Source organism: Carettochelys insculpta, chromosome 20 (genome assembly GCF_033958435.1).
Source record: "Carettochelys insculpta isolate YL-2023 chromosome 20, ASM3395843v1, whole genome shotgun sequence".
NCBI classification, from domain to species: Eukaryota; Metazoa; Chordata; order Testudines; family Carettochelyidae; genus Carettochelys; species Carettochelys insculpta.
This window is the reverse complement of record NC_134156.1, coordinates 10,295,896-10,312,617: the sequence shown is the minus strand read 5'-3', so window position 1 is coordinate 10,312,617 and position 16,722 is coordinate 10,295,896. Positions and strand designations below refer to the sequence as shown.

Here is a 16,722-nt window from a genome sequence, read left to right as displayed (position 1 = left end):
GTCACTGGTGAACATACTCCTGCAACGCGGAGCCAGAGTCCAAGCGGCAAGCAGCTGAGCCTGGTAGCACCGGGCAACAGCAGGACAATGGTCAGGCCAACATAGCAGGTCTCCATTCTCTGGTGATGGGCCCAATTCTGCTATAGTTAGCTCCCTGGCTGCCAGGCATAAACCTCTCACGAGGCTGTTTCTGTACCAATGGTACAGGTTAAACCTCTCTAATCCAGGACTCTCTTGACCAGCAACATCCATAACCCGGCATGATTTTTAGTTAGCTGGACAACCACTTACCATAGGTGTGGCCAAGTTTCCAGTGGCCCCAGAAAGTTTGTTTTCAGCCACCAGTCCTGGCTCTCAGTGTTCTGTAGCTCTGTTTCATCCCTAAACGTCTTCTAAGAGTCCAGCGAGCAGTGGAAGTGTTGGCAATGTGCTGGCAATACTGACCTCCCCTGGTCCAGCAAATTCTCTCATCCAGCATGGGTCACGCCCCGGAGGTGCTGGACAAGAGAGGTTCAACCTGTACGAGCCTGCTCAGGTTAGCAGGTCAAGCCAAATATGATTGTTTACCAGAAGAGCAGCCCTCCAGGCCCAGCCTGTTGCACAGGGACAGTTAGAGGCCCTTCCATCTCTCCTGGTGCCTTTAACGGCACAGAGAGCTGGCGCAGGCAAAGCAGATGGGACAGCTCCCCAGCATGGAAATGAAACGGGGATCGCTAACCACACTACAGCTGGAAGACTGAAGGCGAATTCACCCCTCTGCTTTCCTGACACAGCCGCAGCTCCTCCAGGAGCAGCCCAGCAGCAGGAGAACGCTGCGTGCCAGGGGCTTGCACTGAGATCCCTTGCTGGCTGGCTTCACGCCTGTTCACCCATGTGGGGGTGAGCTGCCTGCCTTCACCACCAGCGAGGGGCTGGGATCGCAAGGAAGTCTCTGCAGCACAGAAGAAACCATCTTCTCTGGCCTGACTTTGCTTTAATGGGAGCCCGTGTCCCAACCCACGCCTGCCCCAGAAACCACACACCCAATTAGCCACAGGTCTACTGTCTACCTTACACGGCTTGAGCATTTCTTTCGCATGCCCCATGCTGAACTTTCTGAGCTCCAGGGATTTAGCATTTAACGGAGGGACGCTATTAGCCACAACCCAGAATGTGCTCCGCTCCCCAGTGGTGGCAAGAGACATATGGAACTAGCTGAGTCTTAGAGACCCCACAGGACATGATTAAATGCCCCATAATGCAGGAAATTAGACTGGAGGTTCCCAGTCTGTGGGCCACAGCCTATTCCTCCACAGTCTGGCTGCACAACTGCATTCTCCAGTCAAGCACTGGGTAAATCCTTAACTCCATGCGACTCGTGTGCGTCAACACTACAGCACCATAAAGTTTTGACTGGTATGTACCTGACAGCATCTACAAAAAAATCAGTATTTATAAAATCCAAGCTGCAACATGTCAACTTTAATTCGCACAAGTAGCACAATGTGTTTTACTGCAAGGTAACCTAGCAATGCGCACACAGTCGACCCTTTACAACTGCAAAAACTGGCAAGCACTATTTCCATCTGACACAGCTGGCCTTACTGTTTGAAAGCGAGAAGGGTGAACCGGTAGAGAAGACGGTGAAAGTCCTGGATCATCCACAGCTACATGTAGTGGGCCAGCCAAAAAAATAAGTAAATGGTAAGAAAATATCATGGTGCCTGCTTATGTTTGGGTTCTTGCTTAACAGATCGGCTGAGGAGCTGGTGTCTCAGTGTGTGACAAAGTGGTGGTGCACATAATAAAATTTATTCCACGGCGGTGCAAAAAACAGAGGGAACAAAGTTCAGGACCCTTGAATTAGACCACACTGCTTGAGACCCAGCAAAGTTAACCACTGCAGAGGGTGACTGTTCACATACTCTGTGTGACTGAGTGATGTGGGTGTGTTTGGAGAGGCTGACAGAGAATTCTTGACAGTGACAGGGAGGCTGTGCAGGCTGTGAGCCTGGCTTTGCTTTCATTTCTCATAAAATTTCCAGTGCCACACCACAACCCCCACCTGTCTGGATTGCTTTACACAGTACCCACCCCACTGCCAGGGACTACACCCCATCAGCTGAGAAACACTGGAGTGGGAGATGGTGGGTAGTGCAGGTGCCTGCATTTGATCCCAGGCTCTACGTAGCCTGGGCAGAGGAATCTCTCTGCCTCAGTTTCCATGAATGGGGACAATGCCACCCTCCCAGGTCACTCGCCCTGGCTAAAGTGGGACCTGACTGGACATTATTGTGATTGGATTCCGTTGCATGTGGAGTCTCGACTCAGCCGCCTGGCTCAGATTAGAACTGACTGCACCTGTCATGGGGGACTGACCTCTGGAAACATTGGCCAGCGCTCTTGAGAACTGTTGAGCGTGTGTCTTCCTGATGCGGAGGAGGAAAGATGCTGTTACAACAGCAGCACAAGGACTCACACAGTCTCCGAAGACAGAACCGCTCAGACAGGTGGGGGGCAATCCGCAGGGCCGGCCGGCTGTGACTGCTTGTCAGTTTCACTAAGCACAATCGGGCAGGCGGCTTGTGCAAGAGGTGACTTTATTGCAGGGATCTGCGCTGCCTCCATGTGTAGTCACCACGGCTGTCTTGCTAGTCTCTCCTATGTCCTTTCTCCTTCGCTGAGATGGCAGGGGGCCTGGTGAGGCTACAGGGGCAACGGCTCACAGCAGCAGCAGCCTGTGCAGCTCCTGAGAGGAGGTGACAGGAAGCGAGCAGGCGAAGTTTTCACAGAGATAAGCAGTGGCTTTTCCATCTTTCCTCTCCAGGGAGGAGAGGAAGGGCAAGTGGTGGTACAGGAAACCAGAGCTGTCCCCGTCCGCCAGCATCAGCACCTGGAATATACAGAGACAGAAGTGGTCAGGGATGGAGTCTGAGGGGGAACACAGATGAGTGCTTGGTGTGCAGACAGGAGTACAGCCAGGGTACAGCCGGAGGCTCGGTGGGCAGTGAGAGGTACAGCTGGAGGCTCGGTGGGCAGCGAGCGGTACAGCTGGGGGCCTCAGTGGGCAGTGAGAGGTACAGCTGAGGGCCTTGGTGGGCAGTGAGCAGTACAGGCCGGAGGCTCGGTGGGCAGCGAGGGGTACAGCCGGGGGCCTTGGTGGGCAGTGAGCAGTACAGGCCGGGGGCTCGGTGGGCAGCGTGGGGTACAGCCGGGGGCCTCGGTGGGCAGCGAGGGGTACAGCCGGGGGCTCGGTGGGCAGTGAGCAGTACAGGCCGGAGGCTCGGTGGGCAGCGAGGGGTACAGCCGGGGCCTCGGTGGGCAGCGAGGGGTACAGCCGGGGGCCTCGGTGGGCAGCGAGGGGTACAGCCGGGGGCTCGGTGGGCAGCGAGGGGTACAGCCGAGGGCTCGGTGGGCAGCGAGGGGTACTGCTGGTGGGGGTTGATGTTCATTGGGAATGGTGTCTGGGGAGGGCTGATGTTCAACGAGGGGTGCCAGGGGCTCAGTGCTCATTTGAATGTGGAATTGCACAACCCTGCCCTGTTCGTGGGGCCAGTCTGGCCCATGGTAGCACTGGTCCGCTTGCTGGGGTGGTGATTAACTCTGCCGCAAACCCACCCAGGCCCTGTTCACTTGACAAATAAACTGTGACCAACAACGCAGCTGGCAGTGCGCCCCTGCCCAGCAGGCTCCCAACTCCCTTCTCTCATTAAGTTCTAACGGCATTAATCACTTTTCATCCCCGCCAGCTTCCCGCAGGCAGGTGTCAGAGCCACAGCCTAGCCGGGCCCCAGCCAGCCAGCCAGGGAATTAACGACAGAGCCGCTTTCCTAACTGTGGCACTAAATTACCGATTCCCCACTCGGGCCAATGGCTTCGTGCTCCCCACTGACACCTCTCCCCAACCAGCACGACCGGAGGACAAGCCTTCCAGCATGTCAAGCAAATGGGGCAGGCCATCAGCGGGGAGCTGCCCCCAGCCCCTTTCATTTGCAGCCAGATGGCGGCTCTGTTTGGCTTGGTGGTGTGGGGAGCGCGACCTGTCTGTGTGGCGCTAAGGGCTGGCTGCCCTTGGCCCCGCCCCTTCTATCCTCTGCCCCACCTCTTCTGGAGGCATGGAGCCAGGCCCCTCCACATACTTTGCCCCAGGACCTACAGTGCCTGTTGGCCCCAGCGGAGGGAGGCAAAGCCAAGGGGCAGCACAGCCCTGGTGCAGGATGCAATGGCAGTGGGAGGCTGTTTACCAGACCAGCATCCCTGCCGCTGGCGGCTCACAGTTATGGCTGAGATTTTATCCCTGGAGATTGTTCGCAAAATCATGGGTGATGGAGTGGACCAGTCTGACCTGGGGCCCCAGAGGTGCCCAGAGGTGGGGATCCTGCTGCTTGTGGAGGCTTGGAGCTTGGGGATACGATGCTGCCTGAGGCAGCAGGGGTACCCAGCAGCTCCCAGCCCCCACAGACAGTGGGGGACCCTGCAGCTCCTACCCCCACGGGGCTGAAATGACAGAGGTCTCTGCAAGTCCTGGATTGTGTGACTTCCGCGATCCTCTGTGACGAAGTGGCTCACGTGGCAGCTGGCTCACATAGCATTCTTGCCAAAATGCTGATCATCCTTCCCCTCAGGAGCCTGTGCTCCTCACAGTGCCCTGGCTCCCTGGTCACCCACACACTCTTCTGCCATGGGCCGGGACACACTGTCAGGGTGCAGGAGGAAACCCATTTCCCCCAGCCAGCCTGGCTTCCAATGCGCCCAGCAGTCCCTTGCCAGTCCTATGGCTGACAACAAGCAGGATTTACCCATTCCCTTCCTAGCGCCACCTGCTATCCAGATGCTTTACGGAGCTTGCTAGCCAGTCTGGCCACAAGGTCAGCTCCTAACCCTCCCGTCTCCCCTAGGCCTGCTGCCTGACCAGCCCTTTAATCACCCCAAACATTCCCTTCTCCCCTCTCCCCAGCGTCCCTTTAACAAGCCCCTTACACTGCTCTGGACTGTCTGCTGCACGCCTGACCCCTCTCCCTCTACATACGCCTCTCTTTGCATCCACCCCTCTGCACCCCCATCCCTGGCGGGCACCAGCCTGTCTCCTGCTCAGCTAGATTCCACACACTTTCAGTGAACTTCAGAGATGAAGTTGAATTTCATGCAGAGCAGAGATCTCCTTGGCAGGTGGGGACTGGTGGGGCTCTGGGCTCCCACTGCAAAGCGACTGGGTCCCCCACGACGTGCAATCCTGTTCTCAGCTCCGAGTCATACATGGCTGCAGTGCTAATTAGCTGGTCCCTCTGAGTGTGTGTGAGGGGCCCTGGGGGTTCGTGGACAGAGCACGGAGTTGTGCTTGGCAACAGATCCTCGGGGTTACCCAGCACCAGAGGCTTTTGCTGGGCTTGGTCAGCGGTGAGAGTAAGAAATGACAAGTCGAGGTGAAAGCAAAGGGCTTCTGCCAGGGTCCATCTCTCCCCTGCACGCAGGTGCCACCACTGGCCATACTGTGGAGGGGAGACCGGGGTGAGGGGCTGGGGGAAGGAGCACACAGGAGCAGCAGGACTCTCACCCCCTCTGCACTGTGGACATGCCATGAGGCAGTGTGATGTGTGTGATCTGCCAGGTGCGGACGAGCTCTCTCCTGCTGCATGGCCCGGCTCAGGGCTTCCCACCAGCAGTGGCGACTTCCTGAGCGTAGAACACGCTCTCACCCCAAGCACCGTGCTCCGAAACGCAGCACCCAGCGCGGATGGCAGGTACATCACACCCGCTCGCTGCATGGCTGAGATCACACCTGCTCCTGACACCAATACATGCCTCCCACCCCAGCCCAGCAGCCACGGCCTGGTCACACCCACACCCCTGAGTGCAGACACATCCTGACACCAACACACACGTCCCATCCCTGCCCAGCAACCACAGCCCAGCTCACCCCTCTACACCTGACCTCAGCACACTCCTCCCCTCAACCCAGCAACCACTGCACGACTCACACCCACACTCACTCCTGACACCAACACACTTTTCCACCATCCAACCACCAATGCACAAGCTCACCCCCACACTCCTCAGCACACCCCCACACCAATACAACCGCACACTTCACCCAGCAATCACCACACGGGTCACGCTACTAACCCCTGAACACACACACATTTCCAGCAACAGCCCACACCAAGCCCCTCTTGTACTCCACCAATTCTTAAACATACGCACCCACGCACAAGGCCTCTGGCACTCCTCACACGCATGAACAAGGCCTCTGGCACTGCTCACACCCACGCACAAGGCCTCTGGCACTCGTCACATGCATGCACAAGGCCTCTGGCACTCGTCACACCCACGCACAAGGCCTCTGGCGCTCCTCACACGCATGCACAAGGCCTCTGGCGCTCCTCACACCCACGCACAAGGCCTCTGGCACTCCTCACACGCATGCATAAGGCCTCTGGCGCTCCTCACAGACACGCACAACAAGCTCAGCACAGAGCACACCAATGCCACTCCCCCCTGGCATGCTCCTACCAACACCCTACAGCAGCAACCACAGCACACACCACCCCGACTCGCATTCACACCAACACACATGAGCTCCCCTCAACCACCGTGCACCATGCCACACACCCCTCGCATGCCAGAGGCCAGCAAAGTCCTGTCTGCTGACGCACACCACACCCAGCTGGCCCCAGCCAAATGGCACTGAGTCAGCTTCGAACCCTGCAGGACACAACCCCCTCCCCATGCCCGTGCATCCCCTCACAGCTCCTATGCTAAAGCCCAGGATTTCCTTCGGCCTCCTCACCAGCAGGCCTCAGCCTCCCGCGCACAGACCCGCCAACCAGCTCCCACTCTCTGAGGTGCCCCATACTCCCTCCCTCAGCCCCACAGCTGTTCTGCCTCATTCCCCTGCATTCGGGCAGGTGCCTCCTCTCACAGCAGTCACTGCCGCCTTCTAGGAGCAACCCCCCTGACCGCCCACCCCCAGGTGCCTTCTACCAGCCTGCCCCCATCTCTTCCCCTGGGACCTGAACCAAGCTGTCCCCTCCCTGGCTGGCAGGGCCCCCAGCCCGGACATTGGCTGCTTCACAGGAGGGGCAGCCTGCCTCTCCCCGCTTCTGCCTCCCCCAGAGTCCCACTGGCTTTGTCCGGAATTAATTCCGGGAATGATTAATTACAAATTCCTATCCAATCTGAAATTCATTATTCATCCCCTCGCAGCCTCCCTGAGGCCTTGTGGCTGGGCCAGGACAAAGCAGGGCCGCCTGTTTGGCCCCACCGAGGAGGAGATAACAAAAGCCTTCCTAATCACGCCACAGGCCATTAGCAGGCCAGGGAATTAACCCAGGAGCAGGCTCAGGCCTGTGCCATTTCTCTGGGGCTGACATCAGCCTGCCACAGCCAGGCCACTGCCCTTAGCCCCTTCACCAGGTGACAGTAGAAGGAAGACACATCTGAGGCTGTTTCCTCCCCTGTCCCTGGCACAGAGCAGTGAGAAATCCAGGGCAGGTTCTCGGAGGGAAAATGGGCCCAAGGAGGGCAGCAGCTCCCAGCTACAAGCTGGGCTCCCCTTTGTAGCCAGCCAACAAGAGCCCCCCAAACCTGTCTGCCTTGAGAGTCAGAAGGGACCTCAAGGAAAGGCTCAGCCACACTATTCAGAGAGTACAGTAACAACCCCACAGCCCCGTGGGGCAGCCTAAGCCCCCGGCCTACATGGGCCACCGGGCAGAAGAGGACAATTGCCCAGAGGCCCGACAACTTAAAAGGGCATGGAGCTCCGGGCCCTTTTAACTAACCGCTGGAGCCCTGCGCAGTGTAGTCGGGGTGGTCCTGAGAGCTGGCTACCCATAGCTCCACCCACGTCCCTGACTGTTCTGGGGTCCTGGAGCCCAGCCTGCCCTCCCCCCCAACAAACACACATTGCCCAGGGAGGCAAAGTCTGTCACCCACCCGGTGACCCACTGACTGCAGGGCCCTTGAAAGAGTAACAGCAAGAATGGCAGCTTCTTTTGAGCTCAGTGCATGTTACAAGCATGGGCAGGAGGGTGTCTCAGACGGGAAAGGACCATTTCCCACATTCCTCAGGGGGAAACTGAGGCACTATGCAGGGAAATGACCTGCCCGTGTTCGCTGGCAAATGGCTGGCTAGATGGGAACAGGCTCCACAACTCCCAGCTCTCGAACTGCTCAGCAAGACGACACCCAAGAGTCGTGTCTGTAAGTTATCTCCCACAATCAGCGCCCAGGCTGCTCAGAGTTCTGCTTCTCGGCTCGTTCCCCACCTGCGGGGAGCCTTGCCGATGGCAGTTAAAGAGCTGCAGTGCTCTGCCCCAGACTAGGCTGCACTTTGGACAGGAGGAGGAGTGAGCCATTAGACCCCAGATCTCCCAGCAGTGGGCAAAGTGTCTAAAGATGGGACCAGAGATGCTAAATACACGAAGGGCACAATCGCTGTTCATGCTTCATTATCACGCACCTCCTCCTGAAACCTTGCCATGCAAAATGACAGGCCTGCGATGCCAGACTTGGGTCCCTGCTACGCCAGCTCAGCACGGCACAGGGTTACATAAACGCGCCCTTCTGAGTCGCTTGCTGATGCCTCCAAAGACAACTCATCCTGCTTCACCTAGCACCAGCTGCCCCCTTCCCTGAATCTCCCCCGCCACCTCCAAACGCTGGGATCAGATGTAAATTCACCAGCTCCCTCACCCTCAACACCATCTGATCACCACAGAAAGGATTTCACTGGGACCTGTGCGAGGAATTAATTACTGGAACGACCTAGTTAACGACACGAATGCAGCCTCCGGCAGCCTGCCAGCGATGAGGGGCTGGGAGGGGCTGTCGGGTGAGGCGCTGACATCTCCAGCTCCTGACACAGCTGCTCCCCAGAGCCACGTGTCTGCAGAGCGAGAAACTCAGGCTCAGCCTTTGGCAGCGGAATGAGGTGGAGAAATGAAGAGCGGGTGAGGACCCGGCAAGGGCAGGGTGCCTGTGATGACCTCCAGGCGAGTGGGCGCCTGAGGTGATGCATCTCCTGAGCGGGAAGGGCTGTTTGGGCCCACGCTGCCAAGGCGCTCTGGGGTCCCGGCGCCTGGGCCTGTCCAAACACTGAGTAGCACGGCTGGAAGGCTTTGCCCTTGGCTCCTTTTAGCTAAAAAGCCTTCCCCGAGCAGGGCAGAGGAGGAAAAGGAGCCAGTTAACCGCCAACGGGCCCTGCACAAAGAGCGGAACCGGACGGAGAGGCGGTGGCAGGCAGTCGGGCCTCCCGGGGAAGCGGTGCTGAAAGCTGCCAGCCACCGGTGCCCTGGTCCAGCCATTCTGGATTCACCTGCCCCACACTCATCTGTGCTTCCTCGTAGGGGGTTCCCCAAGGTCCATGCTCCCTGCTTGCCCTTGCTGGGCAGCAGATGGAGCTCTGCACTGCACCCCTCCAGCCACGCCCTGGATGGGACTCTGCTTCAGGGCAAGGCAGGACTAGCTTTATCCTCCCTGAAGGAACTCTCCTGGGCCAGTTCTCCCTGCCCTGCCCTTGGGGCAGGCTTGGACGCTGGTGCAAAGCAGACACAGACTGCGCCCCCTGCGTGGGGGCCAGAGACAGCCTGAGGTGCAGGAGTAACCCAGAGCTCTGTCCCCATTTAGCGAGAGTCAGGCAGACTCTCGAGTCTGCAGCCTGCAGCCGGCCCAACATCCACTGCTGCTCAGTAAGGTCCCAGAGCCTTTCCCAGGCAGCCATTCTGCTAGCCCTGCCTGGTAATGACCAGAAATGTCTGGAAAATGAATTGATGGTCTCCATCCAGTTCCTGTGATGACCCAGGACTCACAGGGGCCACAAAGACTGAGTGAGCAGCATGTCCCTCATCCTCAAAGGTAGGTTTCACCGCTGTCTCCCGCACTGCCAATTCTGGGCAGGATCAGAGGGCACCAGTCCTAGGGCTGACACCTCTCAGCAGCAGTATGTCCAAAGCCCCAACAGCAGCCAACCCTGTGGCATCTGTGGGACCCAGCACCAGGGGGGGCAGCTTTCTTCAGGCTCCTGCCAAATGAAACCCGCAAAAAAACACAAAAGAGGAAGACTTCCGACAACGTGGAGAAGATCTACTGAGACTGAAGGACAACAACTGGGGTAGTCCAGGAGTCAGCTGGATGTTTTGTCCCAAGACAGAGTGAAGTGGAGGAGACTTGAAAATGACCCGTGCTCCATGCAGAGCACAAGGGTTTATGCCATGTCTAGAATTTCCTTGGCACTTAACCTCTCGCGTGCTCCAAGGACAGTGCTGCCTCTCTCCCTCCAGGGGCAGCAGAGACGCCGTGTGTGGCTCCCACTCTGGCTGCAACCCCAACTTCGAGCTGGTGAGTCACAAGATAATCAGGACACTTCAGCTCTGATTCTTCTGCTTTCAGCTACGTTCTATAAGTCCATCAGGTATCACAGTCCCGGCAGTGCTTCTCCTCAGCTGCTCTGTCTCTTTGTCAGTGTTAATTACATGTGGAAGACAGGACCTCTCATCCCAAGCCTTGGAGAGCATCTACCACAATGATGGGTGCAGTCATCTGGCATTCTGTCCATTACCGATAGGCCCAGCAGGGCACAGTACCCTCTTTTTGCCGCAAGCACGAGCCTTGGGAGAGTCTTTCATAGGTCTAGGCCTGTGTAACTTGAGATGCTCAGATCCAGATGTTCCCAAGCTCTAGACAGGTTGGCATCCGGAGTTCCGGTTAGGCCCATCCTTATAGAAAACTGAGGAGAACCCCTCTCGCATCCCCAAATAAAAACACGTATAACCATTTTCCACTGAAAAACAAAGTCCCGCCAAAACTGAAACACTTTGCAAGATGTTGATTCCGTGGAAACTTCATTGTGGAGAAAAAAATAAATCTGCAAAAAATATTCTGACATCATAGAGCCCTGCTTCCATGTTTTCAGAACAAAAAGTTTTAATTGTTTGCCTGGGAACAACTTTTTGCTTCACTGTATTTTATTTTGTGCATTTTCTCACGGATTATAAATTCAAACAGCAACAGAAACCAAACGTTTCAACTGATGTGAAATGAAGCTTCTCTCCAAGGAGAATTCGGCAATTTTTTTTTAAATTTTGTTCCCAGTAGAAATGAAACCAGATTTTAAAATCTCCTTATCCTCCCGCAACTGAACTTCTACCCTCTGCAAAAGCCTCTGAAGGACGTGGTGGAAGAGTCGACTCCCCATCCCAGCGATGTCACATTTCACTTCCTGTTCAACCGGCTGTTGTCATTTCCTGTGTGTTCATCTGCGTCACTGTTTGCACCCTGAGCAGCTTGAGCATGCTGCTGCTTGCATTGCAGCAATGCCACTGTTCCTTTCGCTGGTTGGGCTGAGGAACTCCTACCTCATACTTCACTGCTCTAAAAAGAGCTGAAAATTCATTTCAGAGCACAGCCTGCTCTCTGCTGAGACTGTCCTTGCCCGGTCCATCTCCAGGGCTTCTGTGCTCTTTTATAGACGCATGGAAAGACTCCAAAGCCAGTTCTTCCCTGCACTCTGCAAAGTGACTCAAGATGGGATGTGATGAAACATGGGGAAGTAACACATGGTGTGAGTGGCAGCATTATTTAGCGGGACAGAGTAAAGGACTTTCACTGTCACAGTTTTCACTAGGAACCAACCAGGAACCATGCCACGGAACCCTGGAATGTAGTTTTATTCACTATCCAGCCACAAGACTGGAGCCCCATGGGGCCACAAAGAAGGTAACTCAGATCCATCACCAGGTGCAAGCCTCCGTGGGCTTCTCCTGTGAGGCGAGGAAAGGGAAGGTCCCAAAAGTGCGAAGTGATAACAAGAACAAGAGCTGTTCGTTCAAGGCCAGGGCAGCGCTGGGCCTGGAGGAGGAGGCGGGGACGTGCTCTGGTTCTGCTCGCCGATCTGCAAAACCCGGAGGCAGCTGCTTGTTTCGTTGTGCCCTGATGGCTGCGGCCAACAACCCACCAGGCAAGAGATCCAGCCTTCCTCCACCCATCAGCCAAAACCCAGCGGAGGTTTCTTACGCTGCTCTTGATCACACAGTCCCTTGAGGTCACAACCCACAATCCTCTGAGAAGCCCAATAACTAGGCTGAACAGGGAATCCCCAGGCGTTTGCCAAGGGGACCACATTTTGGCAATGTTAACCATCTGCCAGGCTGGGACGTGAAGCCCATTGAAGGGACCAATCTTCCCCTGCTCCATCCTGCCTGGTCCTGAGGGGAAGGCAAACCCAAGAGGTGGGGTGCTGGAATGCAGGGGGGAGGGAACAGGCCCTCCCACTTTTTATCAGCCATAAGGACAAGCAATGCAGAGGGCACAGTCTTGGGAGTGTGGCCTCAGGGCACGTGGGCAGCACAGGGGCCGGCTTCAGGAAAGTAGTCGGGGGAGACATAAGGGTGCAGAAGGGGCCTTGGGGGAATAGGTAGCATGGGGGTGGAGCCACGATTGGGGTGCCAGTGGTCCCCCTACATTCAGGGAGTTTCCGTTGCACTGCCAGGAGGAACAAGAGAGGTTCCCCTCCCCATCTCTGCCATGCTGGAGTGAATGTCTGGAACAGCTGGGCTTTGGCTTCCAACGCTCCACACAGCCGTAGGAGGTGATTGAATTTAAAAGCGAGGAAGGAAGTGAATTTCCACGCTACTGGATTTGCTCGCGCTCCCTGGGCCGGTTTGCTGCCTGCGTCCCCTCACAGGACCTGCTCAGGTTGCAGAGAACAAAGGCTGGCCCAGCTGTTGAACGGGGGGTAATTCATTAACAGCGGCACCAGAGGATGCAGCCTCCTGCTGCCAACACAGTACGTTCAATTCCGGCAAAGTGGGTCACTGACTTTAATCCTTCCAAGGCAAGAGGGAGGAATAAAGCTGGAATGGAAAGAGGCGAGGATGAGGCTGGGGCACACGGGGAGCCGGGGCACAGGCCGGCCTGTCATGGAGCCGGACACATGCTGGTCATGGAACCAGAGACACGCTGCAGCCAGCAAGAGAAGTCTTCATGACACCTTCCCCTGCCAGCTGAGCCACCTGTGCCTTCAGGGGAGTCACCCCAAGGGAGGTCACACTCTGTGGTTGCCTCCAGCCCTGCTTGGGAGGCTGCCCAGCCCTACCTGTGCACCCCAGTGCCTCACACCTGACGCTCAACCAGTGCCGCACACTGGCTCCTTGCTAGATCCCCATTTCCACCACTGCAACATCCCCCAGGAGGCTGCAGCCGCTGGAGTGGAGCACGTGCAGGCTGACTTTCACCCAGCCTGCACCTGGGCTACCTACATTAGCTCTGGGGGGCCCGGGTCGCAGGGAGGGGCCCAGGGCTGTGGTGTTTACCCCACGCACACACCTGAGCTGCAGGGAAGAGAGGCCAGGAAATGCCCAAGCTGCTATAGGCATAGACCAGAGTGGCTGGTCACAGCGAGTGACTGGATGTCAATGTCGACAGGATGGCTGGGGCTGGGGAGCAAGGGAGAGAGAGTGGAGCAATGACGGGCCCCACCAAAACCACCGGAGAGTGAGTCACGGCCGCAAGGCCCTGCCAGACACCCACACCAGGCAGGACTGAGATCCTGCAGGCAATGCTGAACGGCAACGGGATCATCTCAGAGCTGCGTTGTGCACAGTGACTGATCTCACTGAGTCGAACCAGCCTGTTCACAAGTCCGGGCTCTTACGTGGGGCACGGCAGAGAGCGAGTGTGTTGTAACGGAAGTGCACAGAGAGCTCCTAGGACAGGAATCCGAATCCTTGCACTAGCACCCCGGCATGCAGCTGTGTCCTGACACTAGCATACTGGCATGCAGCTGTGTCCTGGCACTAGCATGCTGGCATGCAGCTGTGTGATTCCTTGCACTAGCACACCAGCATGCAGCTGAGCACATGACTCCTTGCATGAGTACTCCAGCATGTAGCAGGGAGCCTGGCAGCTGTCGTATCCAACTGGCAAATCCTGGCACTAGCAGTCCAGAGTGTGACTGGGTGTGCAAATCCTGGCACTAGCACTCCAACATGCAGCTGGACATGTGAATCACTGCACCAGCACTGCAGTGTGTGGCTGGATGTGAGATTCCTGGCATTCTCTCTCCAGAATGTGACTGGGCATGCAAATCCTGGCACTAGTGCTCCGGTGTGACTGGGCGTGCAAATCCTGGCACCAGTGCTCCGCAGTGTGCACGTGCACGAACCGTTGCACTAGGGCCCTGAATTACTGCTGCCAGAGATGAACCCAGCCCAGCCGTTCACAGCTATGAACTTTTCTTCTCCTCTGGCACTGACTCCTGCCCATCTCTTCTGCCTGGTTTCATTCAGCTCGACATGTTACCGAGTAAGCAAACTGCCAATCCAAGGGGCGCAGGCACTGCCAGTTGGATACGACAGCTGCCAGGGGGCCCAGCTGTCATGCTGAGTATTTCTGCCTCTTCCACAGCCATTCGACAGCTCCTTCCCTGCCTGGCACAGCAGCTCTACTCCCCTTGTGCAGCAATGCTGTGGCTCCTCCTGGCCCCTGCTGGGGGGCTCCGGCTCTGTCCCAGCCCCACAGGTGGCAGGCAGCTTCAGCCCTGCTCCGGGTGATGACTCCCTCCCACTCCCCTCAGAGAACAGACCACAAGGTGAGCACAGGGTAGATGTTCCACCTCACGCTCCCCCTCTGCAGGGAACACCTTAAAATACAGTCGCCGCTAATTGCAAGGAGCAGCTGCACTGCAGGGGCTTGTTTAACACCAAAAGGGATTGCATCAACCGGCCTGCGAATGACAACGCCTCCGCCCATGGCGGCTGCGCTGCGCAGAGCTGACTGCCCCCAGCCCCTAGCAGGAGCCACTCAGGGGTGAAGAGAGTTGGGCCAGCACCAGGCTTGTGGGAACTCCTGGGCCCAAGAGTGGACGCATGGTGGGTGTTGGGGGCTGGGAGTCTGCGGGAGACAGTGCACAGTTTGGGGGTTTGAGTGGCAGGAAGAGAGAACCAGTCACTGGGGGTTCCCTGGCACAGAGGAGTTTGCAGGATTCCCATCGAGGCCATGGGACAGGAGCTAAGAAGACGTTCCCTTTCCAGGCAGAAGGTGGGCTGCTGAGCGCAGTAACCTACATACGTGTGCTGACAGTCAGGCCAGTACGTACACCTTGTAACCAGTGTCTCTCCCTGGGCTGCAGCGCTGCGAGCTCCATGTAAACACACATCGAGGGCGCTGTAACCATTTATTTCCCTGGCCCGGGCTGACAGAAAAAGCCTCTGCCGCCATTTCTCTGTGTCAGGGAGAGGCCCCTGGGGAGTGGGATTCATGGCCCTGCCTCCCAAGCTGATAAACCAGGCCCAGCAGCTGGAAAGCTGGTGGGGAAAGTAGGTCATCCCTTCATGACAGAGGCAGAAGGGTGGGTGGGGGAGACAGAGCATCAGGAATCCAGCATCCTGCAGAGAGCCACAGCCAGGTGGGTGGAGAGGCAAGGAAGCAGAACAAGCCTGTGGGCCCCGGAGCCGGACAGGTGGGCTGTGCAAGGGCTCCGGGCCTGGCGGCTGGGCTGTGCAGGGGCTCCGGGCCTGGCGGCTGGGCTGTGCAGGGGCTCTGGGCCTGGCGGGCAGGCGGGCCGTGCAGGGGCTCCGGGCCTGGCGGCTGGGCCATGCAGGGGCTCTGGGCCTGGCGGCTGGGCCGTGCAGGGGTCCTGGGCCTGGCGGGCGGGCTGGGGACAGAGTACCTTGTTTGGAGCAAAGATGGAGTGGACACAGCGGAGCAGATCTTTAGTGTCTTCACCTTCTGGGGCACCGCAGATAATGACCTGTCCAGAGGGAAAGGAGTGCAAAGTGAACAGGAACAGGCTGTAAACCCGCCCGCACCATGTCAGGCCGGCTCCCTCGATCCACGGCGCTCTGCTGAGTCTCTTCACACCTGCCAACGAGCTGCTCTGCTGCTGGCTCTGTCCCCAATTCGCAGGATCCCAAAGCACTTTGAGTGGGAACTGACAAATTATTCAGGGATTACCTCCCCCTCTGCTGAGATGCAGCCACCTCTGAGGTAGAACGCAGCACCATCTGAGCAGCCCTCCGCAACACTCCTGAAACACGTCGGGGCAACCCCGAGGAACGTCTCGTTCGAGCAAACCTGCCGGAGGAACGTGGCCCACAGAAGGGAATTCCGGGTTTGAAGCTGGCCAGGAAATGGGAGCTACCATGGACAAACAGCACAAACCGGCAGGCCCACAATTATAGGCCTCACCAGTAGCCAACAGCCTCTTAGCCTAGAGCTGCGCAGATGCTGGTTCAGAGCCGACTCAGCGCGAACTGCCCTGACCCCTGGTGCCCCTGCCAGCACTGGTTCGGCCCAGCCGTGCAGGATCACAGTGGCCCGGCCGGAGACAGGAGAGCGTCTGCTTGACAGGAATCTCTTGCTGTCTCTGATTTTGGAGCATGCCCATTGCCGCAGCCCCTAGGTGCTGGGTGTGTGGCAGGCAGGGTGGCCAGAGGCAGCGCCCTGTGTAAATCCCCGCTCGGCTTGAGGCCCCATAGCAGAAGCAGCTCTGAGAGCTCCCAGCAGCGCTGGGCAGCGGTGCTGCTACCCTGTGGAGACAGGCGGGGAGGAGAGTGGGTAAAATCTGCTCCCCACAACTGACTGCTGTAGAGATGGAGGCTCTGAATCAAACCTCGAGCGACCAAACCCCTGAGGGGGGCGGGGGCTGAGCTGCACCAGCACTGAGTAGATGGGAGGCAGGAACCCAAGCCCCTGTTGTTAAGATGGGCAGGGTTCCCTGGAGTGAGTGGCACTGCCTTTTACCCGCCT

At 57.6% G+C, this 16,722-nt stretch overlaps 1 protein-coding gene across 3 annotated transcripts in view; it reads right to left on the bottom strand.

The window, feature by feature from the left end:
- Positions 1-18: 18 nt before the first annotated feature.
- Positions 19-16,722, bottom strand: part of SPATA20 (spermatogenesis associated 20) — a 37,950-nt gene continuing 21,246 nt past the window's right edge. For all 3 annotated transcript variants that reach the window (XM_075014730.1, XM_075014732.1, XM_075014731.1), the window contains 2 exons: positions 15,644-15,724; positions 19-2,872 (listed from right to left, as the gene is read on the bottom strand). In XM_075014730.1, the coding sequence (XP_074870831.1) occupies positions 2,702-2,872; positions 15,644-15,724 (252 nt within the window). In that variant the 3' untranslated portion in view covers positions 19-2,701. The remainder of the gene's footprint in view (positions 2,873-15,643; positions 15,725-16,722) is intronic.